The 16,994-nt window shown below is 51.6% G+C and overlaps 5 protein-coding genes across 5 annotated transcripts; 3 read left to right on the top strand and 2 right to left on the bottom strand.

The window, feature by feature from the left end:
* Positions 1–86: 86 nt before the first annotated feature.
* On the bottom strand, positions 87–6,190 carry N7473_006504 (uncharacterized protein; the record flags this gene model as incomplete). The annotated part of the gene is made up of 8 exons (XM_057152444.1): positions 87–1,476; positions 1,525–1,861; positions 1,916–2,546; positions 2,684–2,934; positions 3,437–3,851; positions 3,920–5,008; positions 5,068–5,132; positions 5,200–6,190. The coding sequence occupies 8 exons, from the start codon at positions 6,188–6,190 to the stop codon at positions 87–89; spliced, it is 5,169 nt and encodes a 1,722-aa protein (XP_057010249.1).
* Positions 6,191–6,590: 400 nt separating this feature from the next.
* N7473_006503 (uncharacterized protein) lies at positions 6,591–7,571 on the top strand (the record flags this gene model as incomplete). The annotated part of the gene is made up of 2 exons (XM_057152443.1): positions 6,591–6,689; positions 6,717–7,571. 2 exons carry the CDS (start codon positions 6,591–6,593, stop codon positions 7,569–7,571), a joined length of 954 nt encoding a protein of 317 aa, XP_057010248.1.
* Positions 7,572–7,729: 158 nt separating this feature from the next.
* N7473_006502 (uncharacterized protein) lies at positions 7,730–7,997 on the top strand (the record flags this gene model as incomplete). The annotated part of the gene is made up of 2 exons (XM_057152442.1): positions 7,730–7,834; positions 7,890–7,997. The coding sequence occupies 2 exons, from the start codon at positions 7,730–7,732 to the stop codon at positions 7,995–7,997; spliced, it is 213 nt and encodes a 70-aa protein (XP_057010247.1).
* Positions 7,998–9,059: 1,062 nt separating this feature from the next.
* Positions 9,060–10,684, top strand: N7473_006501 (putative MFS transporter; the record flags this gene model as incomplete). The annotated part of the gene is made up of 2 exons (XM_057152441.1): positions 9,060–9,676; positions 9,733–10,684. The coding sequence occupies 2 exons, from the start codon at positions 9,060–9,062 to the stop codon at positions 10,682–10,684; spliced, it is 1,569 nt and encodes a 522-aa protein (XP_057010246.1).
* Positions 10,685–14,438: 3,754 nt separating this feature from the next.
* Positions 14,439–16,898, bottom strand: N7473_006500 (glycoside hydrolase family 31 protein; the record flags this gene model as incomplete). Its single annotated transcript, XM_057152440.1, has 1 exon — positions 14,439–16,898. One exon carries the CDS (start codon positions 16,896–16,898, stop codon positions 14,439–14,441), a length of 2,460 nt encoding a protein of 819 aa, XP_057010245.1.
* Between the last annotated feature and the right edge of the window lie 96 nt (positions 16,899–16,994).

Below are 16,994 nucleotides of genomic sequence, written 5' to 3'. Positions count from 1 at the left end.
ATTCAAAATCTAAGCTAATTGACCCGACGTTGACGCATCGGTTCATATACTACTCAGGAATTCCCCTGAAATCAGAATTCAACTAGTTAGCAAGCAATCAAAACCCCTGTCCCCAAGCCATCTGTGGATGCAACCATAAGTGCGCACTTGAAGCAGCATTTGCCCTCCTCACGCTTCCACATCACGGCATTAGTCCCTGTGTGACAGCACCATGCGCGTGCAAAGACCTCACTGGTAGGCCCTCCGCTGGCGTTGACAACCAGAATAGCCATATTAGCGGCAGCATCGCCCTTTTTAGAGATACGCGCAAGTTCTTCAATTTCTTTCACCTCAAAGGTGAACCGGCTTGCCGCATGTGGGTCTATTCTGTGATAGCCTCGACATGGTGGCACGGCAATAAACACGCTGTTGGTGTATAATGTGAATGTTACAAAGGTGCGACTACGCCCAAGGCGAAAGTCAAGGCGTGCGGTATAATGCAGTGCATCTCCAGCACTCAGATCAGCTTTTGACACTTTGGAGAGGCGAACAGTCTGAACTGCGACTGTATCAAGCGATGGTTCAGGAGGTGTCGGAAGTGTCCACTCGCCCCCTTCACCCTGTCCTCCCATGCCTGACCAAGTTGTCGCAGCGGTATCAACACCACCATCCAGCTCTAGGGGGGCAAAGGGAGGTTGTCGAGTCGCCAAAGAAACGGTCGTGCCCAGTCTGGATTCAGGGAGGGAAGGCGAAAGACAAGGCCCAATCCAGCCCCCCAAACAACGAACCTTGGGATTGCCTGTCTGCTGATCCCGAGACAGTGGAGCCAGTACTTTGCCTAAGACGGAGCGCACATTCCAATATGAAGCCCCAGGATAGACGATACCAAAGTTTCCCTCGCGAACCTTGACCGTCTCGGTCGGCATGTAAGATCCCAAGGTCGGCGAGAGCTTGTACACAACACCCGCAATAATAAGAGGGAAATGTGAGCCTGGAAAGACGAGTCCACCCATCCAGTCATGGATTCGCACGTCAACGCTAATTTCGTGGGCTTTTGCCTCAAGCAGATGGTTTGCTGTCTTACGGACCTCATCTGCATAGGGCCATTGCATCTCATCGACAAATTTGATGATCCCATGCATCTGCTGCTGAAGTACTCGTTTAGAAACCTCATACCCACCAGTGGGCTTAATCTCCATGTTACGTGCCCATAGATCAGCCGCGATCATATCATACAAAACGCGGGGCGTGATTCCTCCATACCAGCGTTGATTGGATCGCTGGATTCGCAGTGTCACCTCGCGAGCGATGAGCATCTGCCTCATAAAATCGGCAAACCCAAACCGCGAATTTGGATCAATCTTCTCGTAAAAGGCAAGAAGTGCGACACTGCCGTTCACCTCGAAGCTGGGCAAGATCGAGCTACTTAGGGCCCCAAGTAGGTCGGTGATCTGATGTCGCAGCTTAAAACCCTCTTCTGGGTCAAGCCATGTGTACCTAGAGTATAATGAGCTTGAGCCTCTCTACTAATTGTTGAAAACGAACTCGTTGAAGACGTACTCGCTAGGGCCGATCAACTCCCGAACCTGCTCGTAGCCCTCCTTCTCCTTAAACTCAGGTCCAAGTCCCTCTTCTACTAACTTCTTCCACCTCTTGTCAATAAAGTCAGAGTGGAGCTGCTTCGAAGTAACTCGATGCCAGCTGGGAGGCTTTGCTCTCTTTTCCAGCTCTGATGCCCTTTTCCAGAAAGAAGAATCTCTCGCAAAACCTGTCAATGATACTGATCCGGGAGACCACCCGGCGTACTTTCTGTCGCCCACGACCTCCGCTTCTAACAAACTTTCAGCAAATCCCGATATGGACTCCGAGACATATTGCAAATCTGTGAATCATTAGTTGAGTGTTCTGCAGGAGCTAAAGAGATTCCAAGTCTCACCGAAGACATCGTCACACGCAGGTTGAACTTCTGCCAGTTCTGGAGTCTCACCTAGCCCGACAAGCCATGAGAAACATGCCAGGCTGTCAGGCTTATAATAGGCTTTGTGTATCACCAATGCTCCAGTGTCATCATAAATATCATCTACCGGGGTCGCAGACGGGGAATCAGGGCCCAGAGACACTGCGATGGTGGCGGCAATTAGGTCTTGCACTACTGATGTAGACCCCGATGATGGGGACTGTGTAGCTAACGGACCATCCATGCCTTTCTCTGCCAAATCCTTGGACATCCCTGTTATTTGCACAATTTTTGGGGCTGGCTTCACGCCTCCTAGGTGACCTGACGTGGACAGCATCTCAAGTCTTAAGCTCGCCGTCTCAGCGATGAGGTCTGTCGCCTCATCAGCAGCAGTGACTAGATTTTGCAATTGATTCACATCAGTGCTTCGCATGATGGCAGTGCGCATCTGCACTCGCGTCTTATCTCTGATGGCCGGCAGCAGGGAATCCAGCGAGTCGTTGATGGCCTTCAGTTCCGCAATGAGACCGCGAAACTTGCGTTCATCTGTCACAGCCCATCTCGCTTTTTTCAAAGCCGACGTTTTCTGCTGAACTTTGAATGTACGTTGCTGGAATCGCGTGTAAGTCTTTTCGAAAATGCTTAAAAGCATCTGTCGCGTTGGTGCCTCTTAATTGCCGGTGTAATCTGCTTCCCCTGAGTTTTCTTTTGCGTAGCAAGGCCATATCGACTCTGAAGCTGCTCGACATCTTGAAAATAACGGGAGAAGCAAGCCAAAAGGCCTGCCACGGCCGGGCGTAGGGCTGCGCCTCGAAGGGACTCGTCGAGGATACCGAGATCATTGGCAGTCTCATCTTCGGGTCTATCAGGATCAATATCGGTCAGTCCTGCAGATTCCCCCCATACCATGAGCCGTAGGCGTTCGACTTCAATCTTTGTTTGAAGGATCTCTCGGTTGACACCATATCTTGCAGCCGCGGATAGTGTTTCCAGGGTCTCTATACATGTAGTGAAGAGGGCTGCCAGCCCGACCACCCCGATTGCGGTACTTGCGATCTCCATTAGTCGATTGGTACTTGAGTTATCTCTGATGGGCACACTTCACGGTCATCCAAGTAAGATGGGACGAAAGTAAAGCGATTTGCATAACCCGGATGTTCCAGACACAGCCTCACGCCAAGCCGCTTAGGCATGAGGTGCGAGGGGTGGCGGCACAAGCACAGGATGTTGTCGCAAGCTTATACGAGGTTGTGGGGTCAATGCGAGGCCATGTACCTTTCTCATGCAGGAATGAGGCTCAACCTGAAAACTAATTACTCGTGAAATCCGTGGGCAAGCTCTCCCGTGCAGTGGCAGTCCCAAAGTCCGAGGGTATAGATCTGATTTGCACTCTATTAAAATCACCCCATTTGTCCCTAAATCACGACTTCGACCAGATAACACAGCCTATGACAAGCCCACCCTGACTTGCAGCCTTAACTGCACATGTGAAGCAAGTACCCTGCCCTCTCACAATGATGGCATGTTGTCCATTTTGAGAGCACCATGCTCGCGCGACTAGCTCGCATTCTCCCTTTCCAGTTGCATCAATGATGAGTATCCTCTTGTCAGTGTGAGCATGGTCTGGAAGTTCACTCGTCCTCAGGATATGTTGCATCTTGGGAAGGTCTCGTTGCCGGACAGCATGGGGTCCATCTATACATGCTGGTGCCGTGATGAATACGGGGCTGCTATATAGGGTGAAGCTCACCAGGCGACCGTTGATAAGCAGATCAAGAATAGCTCTCTGCTCTGGTTCTCGATCGTTATCCACACCAGTCGGGTTCAGTGTGTCTTCCACGGGCGATGAGCTGCCGTGCAAGACTGACCCAATCTTCTGGAAACGCAGGGCGCGGAATTCAACCTGATCTGACGACTGAGATGGACCGATTGGCACAGCCCATTCTGAACGGTCACCCATGCCCCTAATCCATTCTGCTGTACTTGAATCTTCGTCACTGCTATGGAGCCGGGAGAAGCGGCCTTCGTATGCTGATAGATCTCGGGCCATAAAACGGTTAAAGGCGACATCTCTCGCGTGCACACGCCACCAGCCCCCTTAAGGGCCTCTTCTCGGACATCCACCGGGGCCGGGCATGGCCCAATCCAGCCATTGGCCGCTCTGACCCCTTTCATCCCGCCCAGGACACGACCCAACACTGTTTTCGCCCGCCAGTACGATCGGTCTTTCAGCACTAGTCCCGAATTGTAGTACTCAGCAGCTGCGAGGTGTTGCAAACTTGGCGTGGCTGCAACTAGCGCGGCCATGATTGCAAAAATGAAGGCATTCCCAGGCAACATGAGGCCATATAGCCAGTCCCAGAGATAAGTGCTGGTATTCATACCTGCCCTGATACCGGCATATGCCTCCTCCGCGAAGATGCGCATCTCTCCAAGAGCCGGCCACGCCATCATCTCGGCGAAGCGGACGAGTCCTTCAACCTGCCGTTCATGGACCAGGCTATGCAACTCAACATTATTAGGCTTGCCTTTCGGGTCCGGAATTTTGAGATGGACGCCGTCAAGCCATCGCTCTGAAGCGTGCATCGAAGCGACGATTCGGCGACTGATATTACCAAAAGCAATATCAGATAGTTGATGCATGCGCAGGCGAAGTTCGTGAGCTAGAATAACCAGCAAAAGGAAGCTATACAGACTATCGGATGTGCCGAGGGCAATGGTTGCCAGTGAGGCGCCATCAAGCACGTCTGGAAAGTCTCTGCGACGATTAAGAATGCTCAGCAGCTCCGTCACTTGATCCTGCATCCTGGACCCCATGTGTGCTGGACCGATAAGCTCCTCGAGATTGCTGTTTGTTGAGGGCTCGTCGTAACTCCAAAATCGTTCGCCTTGAAGCTGTGCACGTCGTGCCCGCTCGACAAGTTTCACAAATGAGACGTCTGGTAGAGCCCCCAATGTATTCCAAAATCGCTCAGTCGTGGGATTGTTGGCTTGTATCCACATGTTGAAATCGGCGATATAACCATCGATGCTTCGCGTACCAGGGAGCTTCCCTTCATAAAGCCGGTGGCACTGGACAAGGTCAGCTACCGGTTGAAACATGTTTTCAATCAATAGCTGTTCTTCCATACCTCTGAATCTTGTCGGCTGAAATCGACTTGATCATGTCTCTTCCGGTCGGACATGTACATCAACGCTGGGTAGAGGATTAGAGAAACCTGCCTTCCAGATCATTCAGGATAGTAGGTAGTGCAGTGACTTACACCATGCAAGAACTCCACGTTTGACATATTGAGCCTCCTTATGCCTTTCCACCATGAAGTCCTCAGTATCCATGCCATAAAATGAGTATTCTGCGAAACAGTCTCCTCCCACGGTCCCGCCGAGGCTGAACTGCAGCCCACCTCGTAGCTCAACTCTCTTGCTCATCGAGGCCTCGAGCTTCCCCAGCTGTCGGGTAAGGCGATGTACATCGATGTCGACAATACTGTCATCTGTCTGTGCAGTTTGGCCTTCCGACAAACTCTGGGAATACTGAGATAACTGAGTAATGCGGATGCTCGCTGCTTCCGCAAGTGACTCTCCTCCCTCCAAATCAGACACGGCCTGCTCGACGATCTGCAGATTGTTCAGGTCTGTTGACTCCTTTATGTCATCTGCCATCACCTGACGCGAGTTTGCATCCAGTTCTGGAAATAATAAACCCAGGCTATCATTGAAGCCGCGCAGATCTTCAACAAAGCGTTCAAACCTCTTCTTATCCTTGATAGCCCATCTCGTCGCTGTGACTAGAGAGGAGTTTCGTTGGATCCGCGAAGCAGATGCCTGTATACGGGCATATGTCTTGTGGAATGTTGTAGACAATGCATTTTCCCCGTTGGTGGTGACAATCATCTCAGTCGTTGTTGTCGCCTGTAAACCATACCGTCTTGTGAGAGAGCCACTGTCTTCAAACAGTCGTCGCATACAACTCAGGATATCAGAAACTGCTCTAACCATGCGCGGCTCGACGAGGCGAGAGTCCAACCCATCTTGCCGGTTAGGAGTGTTTTGCTGATCCGAAGCCAGCTTTGTGAGGCCCACCGCATCTCCCCATAGCACGAGCCGAACACGTTCAATACCGACTTTTGTGGAAAGTATCTCGTACTCCGTTCCAAGGTTTCTTCCATTTTCGAACGTCTCAAAGAGGTCCAAACATGTCTTGAATAGACTCACAAGGGAGACAACTCCGATCGAAACACCAAGGACATCCATGGTTGATGCAGATGATATGCACCATCTGATCGGATATTCGACAAGAATTAATGATTCTCAAAAAGGCTTGTCCATCTGAGCCGCAGTCAAGTCACGACCCCACCTTTCTACTTCGTATTCCGTGCGTTGGGTACATTAGTGCAGTTCAACTAGTCTCGAATAGGACGCTGACGAGGCCTCGCAATCGGGGAAATCAGCCCAAGAGCCAAGATTGCACAGCCACCTCATTATCCATGAGCGTAGAAACGAGAATCCTGTTAGCAGAGATGGGCACGACTTGTCAAGCTGTACAATGATTCAAAAGACGGGTCTTCACGATCGATAACCGTAAACAAAGATTTCTCAAGTGGACTACCCTTTTCGCGAACCAGAGCCTCCTTAACCAGCCCCTATCCTCGATATGCCGATCCCTATGCAAGTGTCCCTTCCACTCGCTCTGCATCTCCGCAGCCCGCAAACGTACAATATACTGACCGACGAGCGCTGGAAGCCAGGTGAGGTATGTAGATCTTTCAAAATAGAATAGGATACAGAGTATATGTTCGTGTCGTTGACCTGCACTCAGAAATTCCAACGCTTCTCTCTAAACGACTTTGCCTTCATGGAACAGCAATCTGGTCGGGCCCAAGCGACTCTACTGTTTGCCGCCATCTTGCGTGACATTTTCAATCACCCAGACTGGTCGCAGTTGCATAATTTCTTCAGCAAACGATATCCTGCAGGACAGGACTCAGAAGATGTCAACATGCGGACTCTCAACCCGCCCAAGGAACTGTCTACCTGGAAGAAGCCCACCGTGGTCGATTTCATGACAGATCCTAGCTCTGTCGGGCTGCCCAAGGACTTGGCCACGCTGCTTGCAACTGCCGGTCGCACCTCACGCGCACGCTTGATGGGCCCCGACCCACAGCCCTGCGCAATCGGCCCTGCCATCAGTGTAGCCTGCGGCGCGGGCGCATACATGGACCTCACCTATGCCGGCCAGCCACCCGGGAAATATGAAAAGATGACATACGCATACGGGGAACTGTACGGCTGGAAAAAGGACAAGTTTGAAGTGATAGCAGGCGCTATTCCAACAACCAAAAAGGGCGGACGGGATCGATACTGGGCCGAGTGGGCAATTCTATGGTCGGTCATCTCGGAATGGGCATACGAGCACGACAGCACGGCTCTTCAGTTAGGCCATCTGAGCACTCATAGCTTCAAGTATCGGCTGAGTCCAGAGGAGGACCGATCTTTCGACCACTTTGGCAAGATTCCGCGTAAATATCTCAAGACCGACGCCATTGCGGCCGCTGATGCCATCCACGATGTTTTCAAGCAACTTGCTCAAGAACCGCGGCTTTTCCAAGGGGTGGAATGGGACTTTTGGATATAGGAGTGCCAGTGGAGGTAAGGGAAGCGTTTCATGCTCGATTTGGCGAGAAAGGCCCAGATCACAACGAGAACCGTGCTCGGTTGTTACAGAGTGTTCCTGGACCTGGGCGGGACTCACTTGCGTACGGGGACTCATTGCTATACGAAGAGGTCAGCCCAATGGCTCTCAGGCGTTGTCCGGATAGTTTCTTTGGTGCTAGTTGGGAATCATGGCTCTTATCAATCGAGGGAGGGGACGTTGTCGTTGTCGAAACGTTATTCCAGGTAAGTCTGTCCCAGGATCCGTGGCGTATGTTCGGCTTATCCCATCTGGCTCTAGGCACTTTGGGCAGTGATGTTGTTGTCACAGCTTCCCTTGAACATCAAAATCATCGGCAAGAGTGATCGGTTCCCGAAATACCGGGATCCTGAGGATGTGTACATATGACAGTGGACAATCGCCAGGTCGAGTGCGCCGTACAGGGTACCTTATCGGATCCGATATCGAGTTGACGTGTTTTATCGTAAGACTATCGCCATCAATTGCCGTCGGGTAATCATTCGAGAGGATGTTTACCCTGGGGGTGTCTGCGGGTGGTGGCGGAGAGCATCGTACTTTGGCTTTAAGCGTTAAGACAATGCCATATCTGACTGGCCATGGGGGTCATTTGCCGACAAAATGGCCGATAATCGACGTCTTGCGCAGAATTGCTTCTTCTCTAGGCGTGGGGGCGTGGTAAGACACATCGAGAGATAACCCCAGATGTTTGGGGGGCGCGCGAGACGCCATGCAGGCTGCGTGCTAATGAAAACGCGGCATCGATGACGAGGGTGGGATGGGATTCATCCTAGTGGGCCCCGTCGAGGGTATGGAGGTTGATGATTCGGCTGTGCCATGAGTTCTAGCTGAGCTCGTGGTGTCTACCCCGTATCAACAGACGAGAACAGTGGATCACCATCACGGGATCGATTCTGGGGATCCGCTGCTCCGGTTGACCTCGGGAAGAGAAAAAAGTCACGAGAAGCGGTGAACAAGGTGAACGGGGTTTGGAACTTTGGAAGATGCCGCCCGACTCCCGAGTGGTTAACATCACGGAGAAAACACGGAGTAATCACTTTACTTATCCTCCCCCCACACCTTCTTACAGGAGTCCAGGACCTCCCTGGAGTCGGTAAGTTCACACCGAGCAAAGCAAAGCCTGCCAAGTGCGTTCAAGCCTCCCTTCGGATTGGTCCAGCTCGTCCACCTGTGCGATGATTCCGGGAATGACTGCCAATGAGAACCTCGGTATCCGGCGCCACCGGAACTATCAACATGATGGCCTGCTTCCTTTGGTTACGAAACCAGAAGCGGAGACGTGGGGGAACGCGGGGAAGTGATGCCCCCACTGGTGAACCCTGATTGTAATGGGCTCATAATGCGTGGGGGTGGCCAAAGAGATAAATATCCATCGGGAGTCGAAAGTTCGGTCGGGTCTTTCACCGTGTTCCTCTCAACAATATCCTCGCCATGGCCAAACCAGCTGCTATTCACGACGAGGGCTCTCAACCGGCCAAGGCGGATCCAAGCCTCGAGGTCGATATTCCACATGTACCATTGACGGAGGAGGATAACAAGCGGATCTGCCGCAAGACCGACCGCACGATTCTTGTCGTGCTGATCTGGGTCTACTTCCTGCAAATCCTTGATAAGAGCGTCCTCGGATATGGTGCGACCTTTGGTCTGCGGACAGACACGCACTTGACCGGCAATGAGTACTCCTTGATCGGTTCCATCGCTCCCATCGCCCAGCTGGCGTGGCAGCCGTTCTCGTCTTACTTGATTGTGAAGGTGCCACACAAAATCCTGATGCCCTGCCTATGCTTGGGATGGGGTATTGCTCAGGCGTGCATGGCCGCTTGTCACAACTTCAACGAGTTGATGGCAGCGCGGTTCTTCCTGGGCTTGTTTGAGGCAGGATGCTTGCCGCTGTTTGGAGTGATTACGAGTCAGTGGTACCGTCGCGCTGAGCAGCCGATTCGCGTTGCTGCTTGGTATGGTACCAATGGAATTGCAACCATTGTGGCGGCTGCTCTGTCCTACGGTCTTGCACACATCAAGTCGGACCTCTTGAAATCATGGCAAATGTAAGTTGGTCCTGTCAACCATAGGGATGAGTTCTTTCCAGCTGACAGTAGCATAGCATCTTCCTCTTCGTAGGATTGGTGACCATCGTTTCAGCTCCGATCGTGTACTGGCGTCTGGACAATGACGTGACCACCGCTCGGTTCCTTACCGAAGAAGAGAAGGCACAGGCGATGGAGCGACTACGAGCCAACCAGACGGGTACAGGAAATACCGAGTTCAAGTTCAGCCACGTGTTAGAGGCTGCGCTCGAGCCAAAGACCTATCTGTGGATCGGCATGGCTATGCTCCTGAACATCGGTGCCAGTGTCACTAACATTTTCGGGCCTTTGATCCTTGGTGGCCTGGGCTACGACAAGTACACTACTAGTCTACTCACCATGCCTTTTGGTGCGCTGCAGACGATCATGATCCTGCTCGCTAGTTATCTTGCCCAGACTGCCCGCTTGAAAGGAGCCATTCTTGCATTGTTCATGCTTCCCGTGATCGCTGGCCTGGCCATTCTCTACGCCGTCCCCCGCAACAATTCCGCACAGGGCGCCTTGCTGGCCGGATACTATCTTCTGGCTTTCCTTTTCGGAGGCAACCCTCTGGTAGTCACCTGGATTGTCGGCAACACCGCCGGAAGTACCAAGAAGTCGGTCGCGATGAGTCTTTACAATGCCGCCTCCTCCGCCGGCAACATTGTGGGACCCCTACTCTTCGCCTCGAAAGACGCGCCCGAGTATCATCCTGGTCTGCGTGCCTGTCTGGCCATCTTTAGCGCCATGGCTGCCGTTGTGCTTCTACAGTGGGCCAACCTGTGGTACCTCAACAAGCAACAAGCCCGCCGCCGAGTGCGCAATGGCAAGAGTGCCCAGGTCATTGATCACTCCATGCAGACCCACTTCCATGGCATTGACGAGACTCCTGAAGAGTCTGAGACTGGGCAGCACGTTGCTCATGCGGGTGCACATGTCGCCGACGATCTCACCGATCGGCAGAATGATGAATTTGTATATATTTATTGAGAGATTCAAACTAAATTCCGAGGTTTATTTCACAAGCAATATCAACCATCACATGTTTGTACATGCTATATCTCGGGTCCCTGGATACCTCGCACAGTACTTTGTAACTACCTCCAAAGTGACCCCTATCTAACAACTGGATTGCGAATATTTTGTAATGGTCTACATTCTAAATCGAGCAATTGACTAGATAAGTTTTGTTTTCTGACCTGGAAAGTGCTGTAAAACAATTTTGATCAATGAATTCCCTAAGTACCGGAGTTCCTATGCCACGTCTGGGCTCTCCCTTTCCGTTTTAGTGTTCAGCCCCTCGCCGCTTTTGCTCACTGAGTAGAACTCGGGTTCCAGCTCACACGGACCCAAAAAAATTCTGACTAATTTTGGGTCCTGATGGGTTTTTATGCTTAGTTACCTTTAGGTATTTAGATAATAATTATGTAGAGTTTCAACTTTAAGTTGAACCCCTACATAAAGCTGGGTACCCGTGCGGTCAGACGCGACGCGTGATTGGACACAGCCTGGGGTTCAATTGGTCTGACCTCGGAGTAAATGCCTGCCCGTTATTTAAAGACAACCAACAGCGATAAACCCAAAAGACGGCTGCATTTCCGCCAGATGGATTTATGAAAATGAATTTGGTGTTGTCACTGATATTAAACAAGATATGGTCTGTGGAATGCGGTACAGCTGTACCGAGAGATTTAAATGGAGGAAGGAATGATGGGTGATTAACAGCCCTGTTACTCTGGCTATGTGGACACGTCCTGATACAGGGTGTGTGTGTGTGATATCATTTTCCCTGACCGCTCGCGAGTTGAGACCCTGAATTGAGGTACAAGTGTGATGATTCTCTAATTATTCGAGTAGGCGCAGCTATTTGTAGTCACAGTAGCGGCCTTCTGCCTAGAGTGGTGGTGGAAGCCTGATAACATCTATACATCACCTAATCTGGGATCCAACTTCGCGAACGATATGCAGGATACAACAACTATATATACCTCCGTGTACGTACACGTACGGTGTTCCACTTCCTGAAAACGAACTTAGAGCCTCGTCGTGGCCTGCCGTGGCCTGATTGCCGTCCCCATTGTTAGGCTGCCCTCGTGGCGCGCGACTGCAAAACCTTTGTGACGCCTCGGCGAATTCCAGCACGGCGTTGACCGTTTTGGCTTGCGAGACGGTGTCTGGTTTACCTCTCTCACCTTGTTTTGAGCCTCCCAGCAGGCTCTGCACGCTAGTAAATGCCTCTCTCACTTTCCTACGTGGCTCCCTTCGTAGTTCCCTCAAATCCGGACAGTCCACCAACACATGGGTGACTGTTTCTTGCGCCCCGCATACACACAGGTCATCGTCACTGTAGCCAACCTTCTTGCGGTAGCTGGCTAGCCAGTTGTGGCCTGTGCGTAGCTGCGTTAGGAGCTATGCGCGATTTCTTGGTAGGTTCCCGTATAACCTCCTCGTGTAGCTAGCTGGTAGTGTGTTATCGACCTTTCGCAAGGGTCCACCTTTGGTGGACGATTTCCATTCTTGCTCCCATTGAGCATAGATGTTCCGACGAATGAGCGCTCCCTCTCTCGTGAGAAGTGGGCGGCCAAAAGACATTAACTAGCTTCGACAGGCCTAGTTGAATAGACCACTACCCCAGTTTTCTGCCCAGCAATGGAGGCTTCCGGTCTTTTGAGGTTCACCACGCCTCTCACCCTAGGTGTCTCTCAGTTTGCTCCTTAAGCATACATCACGGGCAGGCCAACTAGGACGACACCGCTTCAACCAACCAAGGTCGGTCTCAGGCCCTCAGTGCGAGTGAGGTAGCTGACTCCCGGCTCTTTGTACACCGACACGCGCATCCCTCCTCACGCGCATCCGTCCTCTCGGGCTATACAGACAGTCTCTTGACAGGCCCCGACCCTGTTGCAGTGGCTGCCATAGTACACCACGCCCCGCGAGAGCTTCCACTCTCCTTTCGCGTTACCTGAGGGGGTCTCCCTCCGTCAGGCCGACCGTGTCTCGCAGAGAGTCCTTCATACGCTCCATTCGGCAGTTGCTCTCCACTAACCAAGCTTGGTCCCCGATGTACGAACAGTGACGACGGATTGCCCGTGGCAAAGCCTTAACGAGTTCCGCCGGTTGCCACCAGTCAAATACCAGCATTTTCCAGAGTCCCCGTGTGTCTCCCAAGAGGATGCCCGTGTCTCGGTGGTGCCCGTGTTTCAAGGAACGGCCGGCCGGGAGGTTACCCGTGGCTAGGCCTTAACGAGGTCTCCAACGAACGACATCTCTGAGACTTAACGAGGTCTCTGGGCCTTGAACGAGGTCTGTCCGATGTTAGCTTGACCGCCTGTGTCACCGGCTCACTACCGCCTCGCCGCATCTCGCACGATGCGATCCCAGACCGTATGCAAGCTCGGGGGTGTCCTGTCTCCTTTTTAGGGCGACACCACTTTCACTGGTATTACAAGTCCAGCTTCCGGGCCCACGTCCGAGTCGGGTAGAAAGAAGTCGGATGGTTTTTCATATCCGTTTTCCCCTGATTTTGGCGTGTTTGTGCGGTCGTGCCCCGTGCCAACCGCACTGGGCCGGACAGCACAACCACAGCGGATTCACTTTGGTCTCCCCAACTGAGATTAACACCGGACACCACGAGAAGGTATGAATCCATTGTCCCAACAGCCTGGCGAGGACTGCTGCCCAGTGCGAGCTCACTGAGGGTGCAGTGGATACAGTACGTCCCGAAACGGGTGCAACCACCTCCACTCTTCGATTAACTCTCCTGCCATTTGCGCCAAGAGACACTAGTCTCTGTTGGAATTTCTTCCGAAGTGCCTCTGTAAGTTGCGTGTGTCGAAGCGTGTTGGGACTTGTGCGTAGTCACTGTACCAATTGATCACAGGTATTCCAACTAGAGATGACTCCAAACCCAGCTCCTTCCAAGCACGAGCTTATCTATGACTTGGACCACAGTGGCGAATTATCTATAACTGAGATTGCAATGACCACTGCTCGCAACATAAGCATCATCTCGAGAATCTCTTCCAAGATCTTTAGCAGCGTCAAAATACCGACAGTTAAATGCGGACGATTCCGTAGTATCACTCAAGTCGTGCTTGAGGCTTTGTGTGAATATATAATTGAGAAGCCTACTCCAACCTGGACGAGATACTGTTTTTCTAAGGGACAAATTTGCTCTTCGAGCCATGAAGTTAAGCATCCGTCGCGCCCTGAAGTCCAAAAGCTGGTCGAAAAAGTCTAATCAGTTTAAGACCCGACATCGCTGCCTTGTTCTTCGGGATGAATACCACCATTTACCTCAGACTTCAAGTCTAATTGTACTGTACCACCTTGCCCATGTCGATGAATCCGGGTGTGACTGAAGATAGGCTTCCGGCGTTGGTCCCCACTTATGTCTTTTCCTTGAATTTGTTTTGGAGATCATCTGCATCGTACCTATGTCGTCAGACTGCCCCTGACTACGTGATTGGAAGTAATCTAATACTGTTTATAATAACCGCATGAAAATAGCCGTTGTATTATCTCGTATACTTGTGCCTCGTCTAGAAGGACCTTGTAAACAAAAGATTTAAACAGTCGACTAATAAATTTTTTGCACATGGGGCCGTCACTTGCGGCATTTTCCTCCAAATGATGGTTACTCGTCAAGTCTACCCCGTCGTAGAAAATATACGCATTACAGTGTGGACGAGAGGTGCACTACGAATTAGACTTTTTAGTCAAACGTCAAACCCCCACAATTTTTTCAGACTCGCGTGGCTGATCCTTCAGCCAGCGTCCGCCTAACAAAAGGCAAACATAGCCGACTATCTGCCAACAGCTGCTCAGACACAGGACCCACGATAGAGAGATCGTACCCAAGCGATAGCAATGTCCCAATCACAGCGTTAACAGGTTTCATGTGGTCTGTCACGACTTTCCACAACTGGTCCTTAACCTCGAACTCACATTGATAGTCCATTATCAGAGTCTCGAGACGGTGCATCGGATTCATCACGCTGAGTTGAGGGTCAGGACCGAGTTCAATAGTGATACAGTGACCAACTTGGGAGAACGAGCAGTCAATGACCAGACCAGGGGCCTGGCAGTCCTCTTCAATGGCCACTTTAATCTCGTCCGTCTGCTCGATGCCGTCACAGTAAATTTTTAAGTCATCAGGAACAGATGTCAATGACAGAAATCGGAATTTCGAGGGTCGGTCGACCGAATGTGCGGTCAGCTTCCCTTCTGCTTGGTTGAATTGGACAACATATTTCCGTTGCCCTTTGCCAGACGTCGAATTGGGTGCCTCGTCTCCAGCATCTTCCAAAATGGTGGCTTCGGCATCATTGCCGATTACAACGACAAACTCGAACGCGTCCACATTCAAACAACCGTTTCCTGGAGCTGGGCTCGCATCCATAGGAATAATGGTTCCTTCACGGGCCAGAACCGGGTATTCCTCCAATGTTCGGTAGAATGTGATCTCTCGGTCTGCGTCATACGATTGACCAGTAAATATGTCAGTGAACCGAGAACCGGGTGGCAGCCAGGCTTTGACAGCCCCCAAGTTTGTCGTCTTGTCACGAGGCTCGACAATAGGAGCAATCAGGAGTTTCGATCCAAAGATATACTGATTGGGAAACGCGTACGCCTGGTCAGATTCCGGATACATCCAGTACATCGGCTGCACTAAAGGCTCATACTCGACTGAACCGACGACGTTGCACGTATACAGGAATGGCACCAGTCGATGTCGCAACTTCATAAAGTTGGACATGACCTCGCAGTACTCCGAGCGATACATCCACGGCTCTTTAGAATTCCACTTCGAATCAGACGAGTGCAGACGGAAAATGGGCGAAAAGACACCGAGCTGAACCCAACGAGCAACGAGTTCGTCGTCTCTAACACCAAAGATATGGCCACCAATATCATGGCTCCACCATCCATAACCTATATTCGACGCTGTGGCGGTGAACTCCGGTTGGAAAGCCAACGAGTCCCAGGTGACGACTGTGTCGCCTGAGAATCCTATTGGATATCGTTGGCTTCCAGGCCCAGCGTACCGGGAAAAGATAAGAGGAGTGGTGTTGCCGTCTCGTCCATGATCGAGATAGTGGAAATGGTTCAGAAGCCAAAGAGGATCGAGGCCAGGAACCTTAGAGTACGGCCCTTGCTGCCAGTCGATCCACCAGAAATCGCATGCGGTCTTCTCCAGATTACGATGCAAGATCTCCAGGTACGCTTTCATGAACTTGCGGTTAGAGGGATCGAACATAATTGGCCTCTTTTCACTGGTGTCGTGATCCAGAGCTTCGGCCATCTCCTCGTATGCATCTTCATGGGAATGAATTCCATTGTGAGGATGATCATTAAGGGTGATCTTCAGGTGTCTCTCATGCAAATCACGTCGGAATTGCTCCGGATTTGGGAAGAGCTTCCTATCCCAGGTATAGCCGGTCCATCCGGCATGAGGTACAGAAGGGTCTTTTACCAGATGCCAGTCCATGTCGACCACAGCAACTGACAGGGGAATATCGCGTGCACGGAAGTCATCCATGAGCTGAATATACCCGTCCTGATGATAGGGATAGTATCGACTCCACCAGTTGCCTAGAGCGTAGCGGGGTAATACGGGCTGCTTGCCGGACACGGAGTAGAATGCCTTGATCGCAGCTTTGTAGTCATGACCGTAGCAGAAAAGGTATCCATCGATACGATCCCCGGGTTTTCGGCCCACCACGAAGTCGCCGTCGAAGAGCATGGACGTTGAATCGTCTAGGGCCGCGTACCCTGCTTTGGAAATCACTCCTTCTCCCATATCGCAACGGCCGTTGCAGAGATCAAGGGTCCGAGCTGTGCCTCCCAAGTTGAGCGAGCCGCCCAAGTTGAGCTTCTCATCGAGTCCGTACCGCCATGGAGCCCCCCAGTTGGTGTGTTGAAAGCTTAAATGGGCGTTCAGTCCAGCAGGGGAGAATCTTTGCTTATCGTAACATAGGTGGAAATGGTCGGTGATGATCTCGAGACCATCATCGTTGTCGATAACGAGGAATTGGGGTGTCGGAAAGTGCCGGTTAATGGCGAAGGTAGACGCTCGATCCTCGAAACAGCCATCAGAAGCCCACTCGTATCGAATCAAGCGATCGGTTAGCACGGTAAAGCGATACTTCGAGCCAGGAAGGACAGCCTGAGAGTTGGCGACAGGATGAATTGGGAACGTCATGGTTCGACAGATTACGACGGATTCGGCATGCGGCTTGTTGGAAACTCTTTCCACCGATACTTATAACTTGCTACACATTCCTGATAAAATTCCGAG

The sequence above is a fragment of the Penicillium subrubescens genome (assembly GCF_028828155.1).
Source record: "Penicillium subrubescens strain IBT 31985 chromosome Unknown utg000004l_segment0_segment0, whole genome shotgun sequence".
Taxonomy (NCBI): domain Eukaryota; kingdom Fungi; phylum Ascomycota; class Eurotiomycetes; order Eurotiales; family Aspergillaceae; genus Penicillium; species Penicillium subrubescens.
Note: the sequence above shows the minus strand (reverse complement) of the source record. Positions and strands in the feature narration are given on the sequence as shown.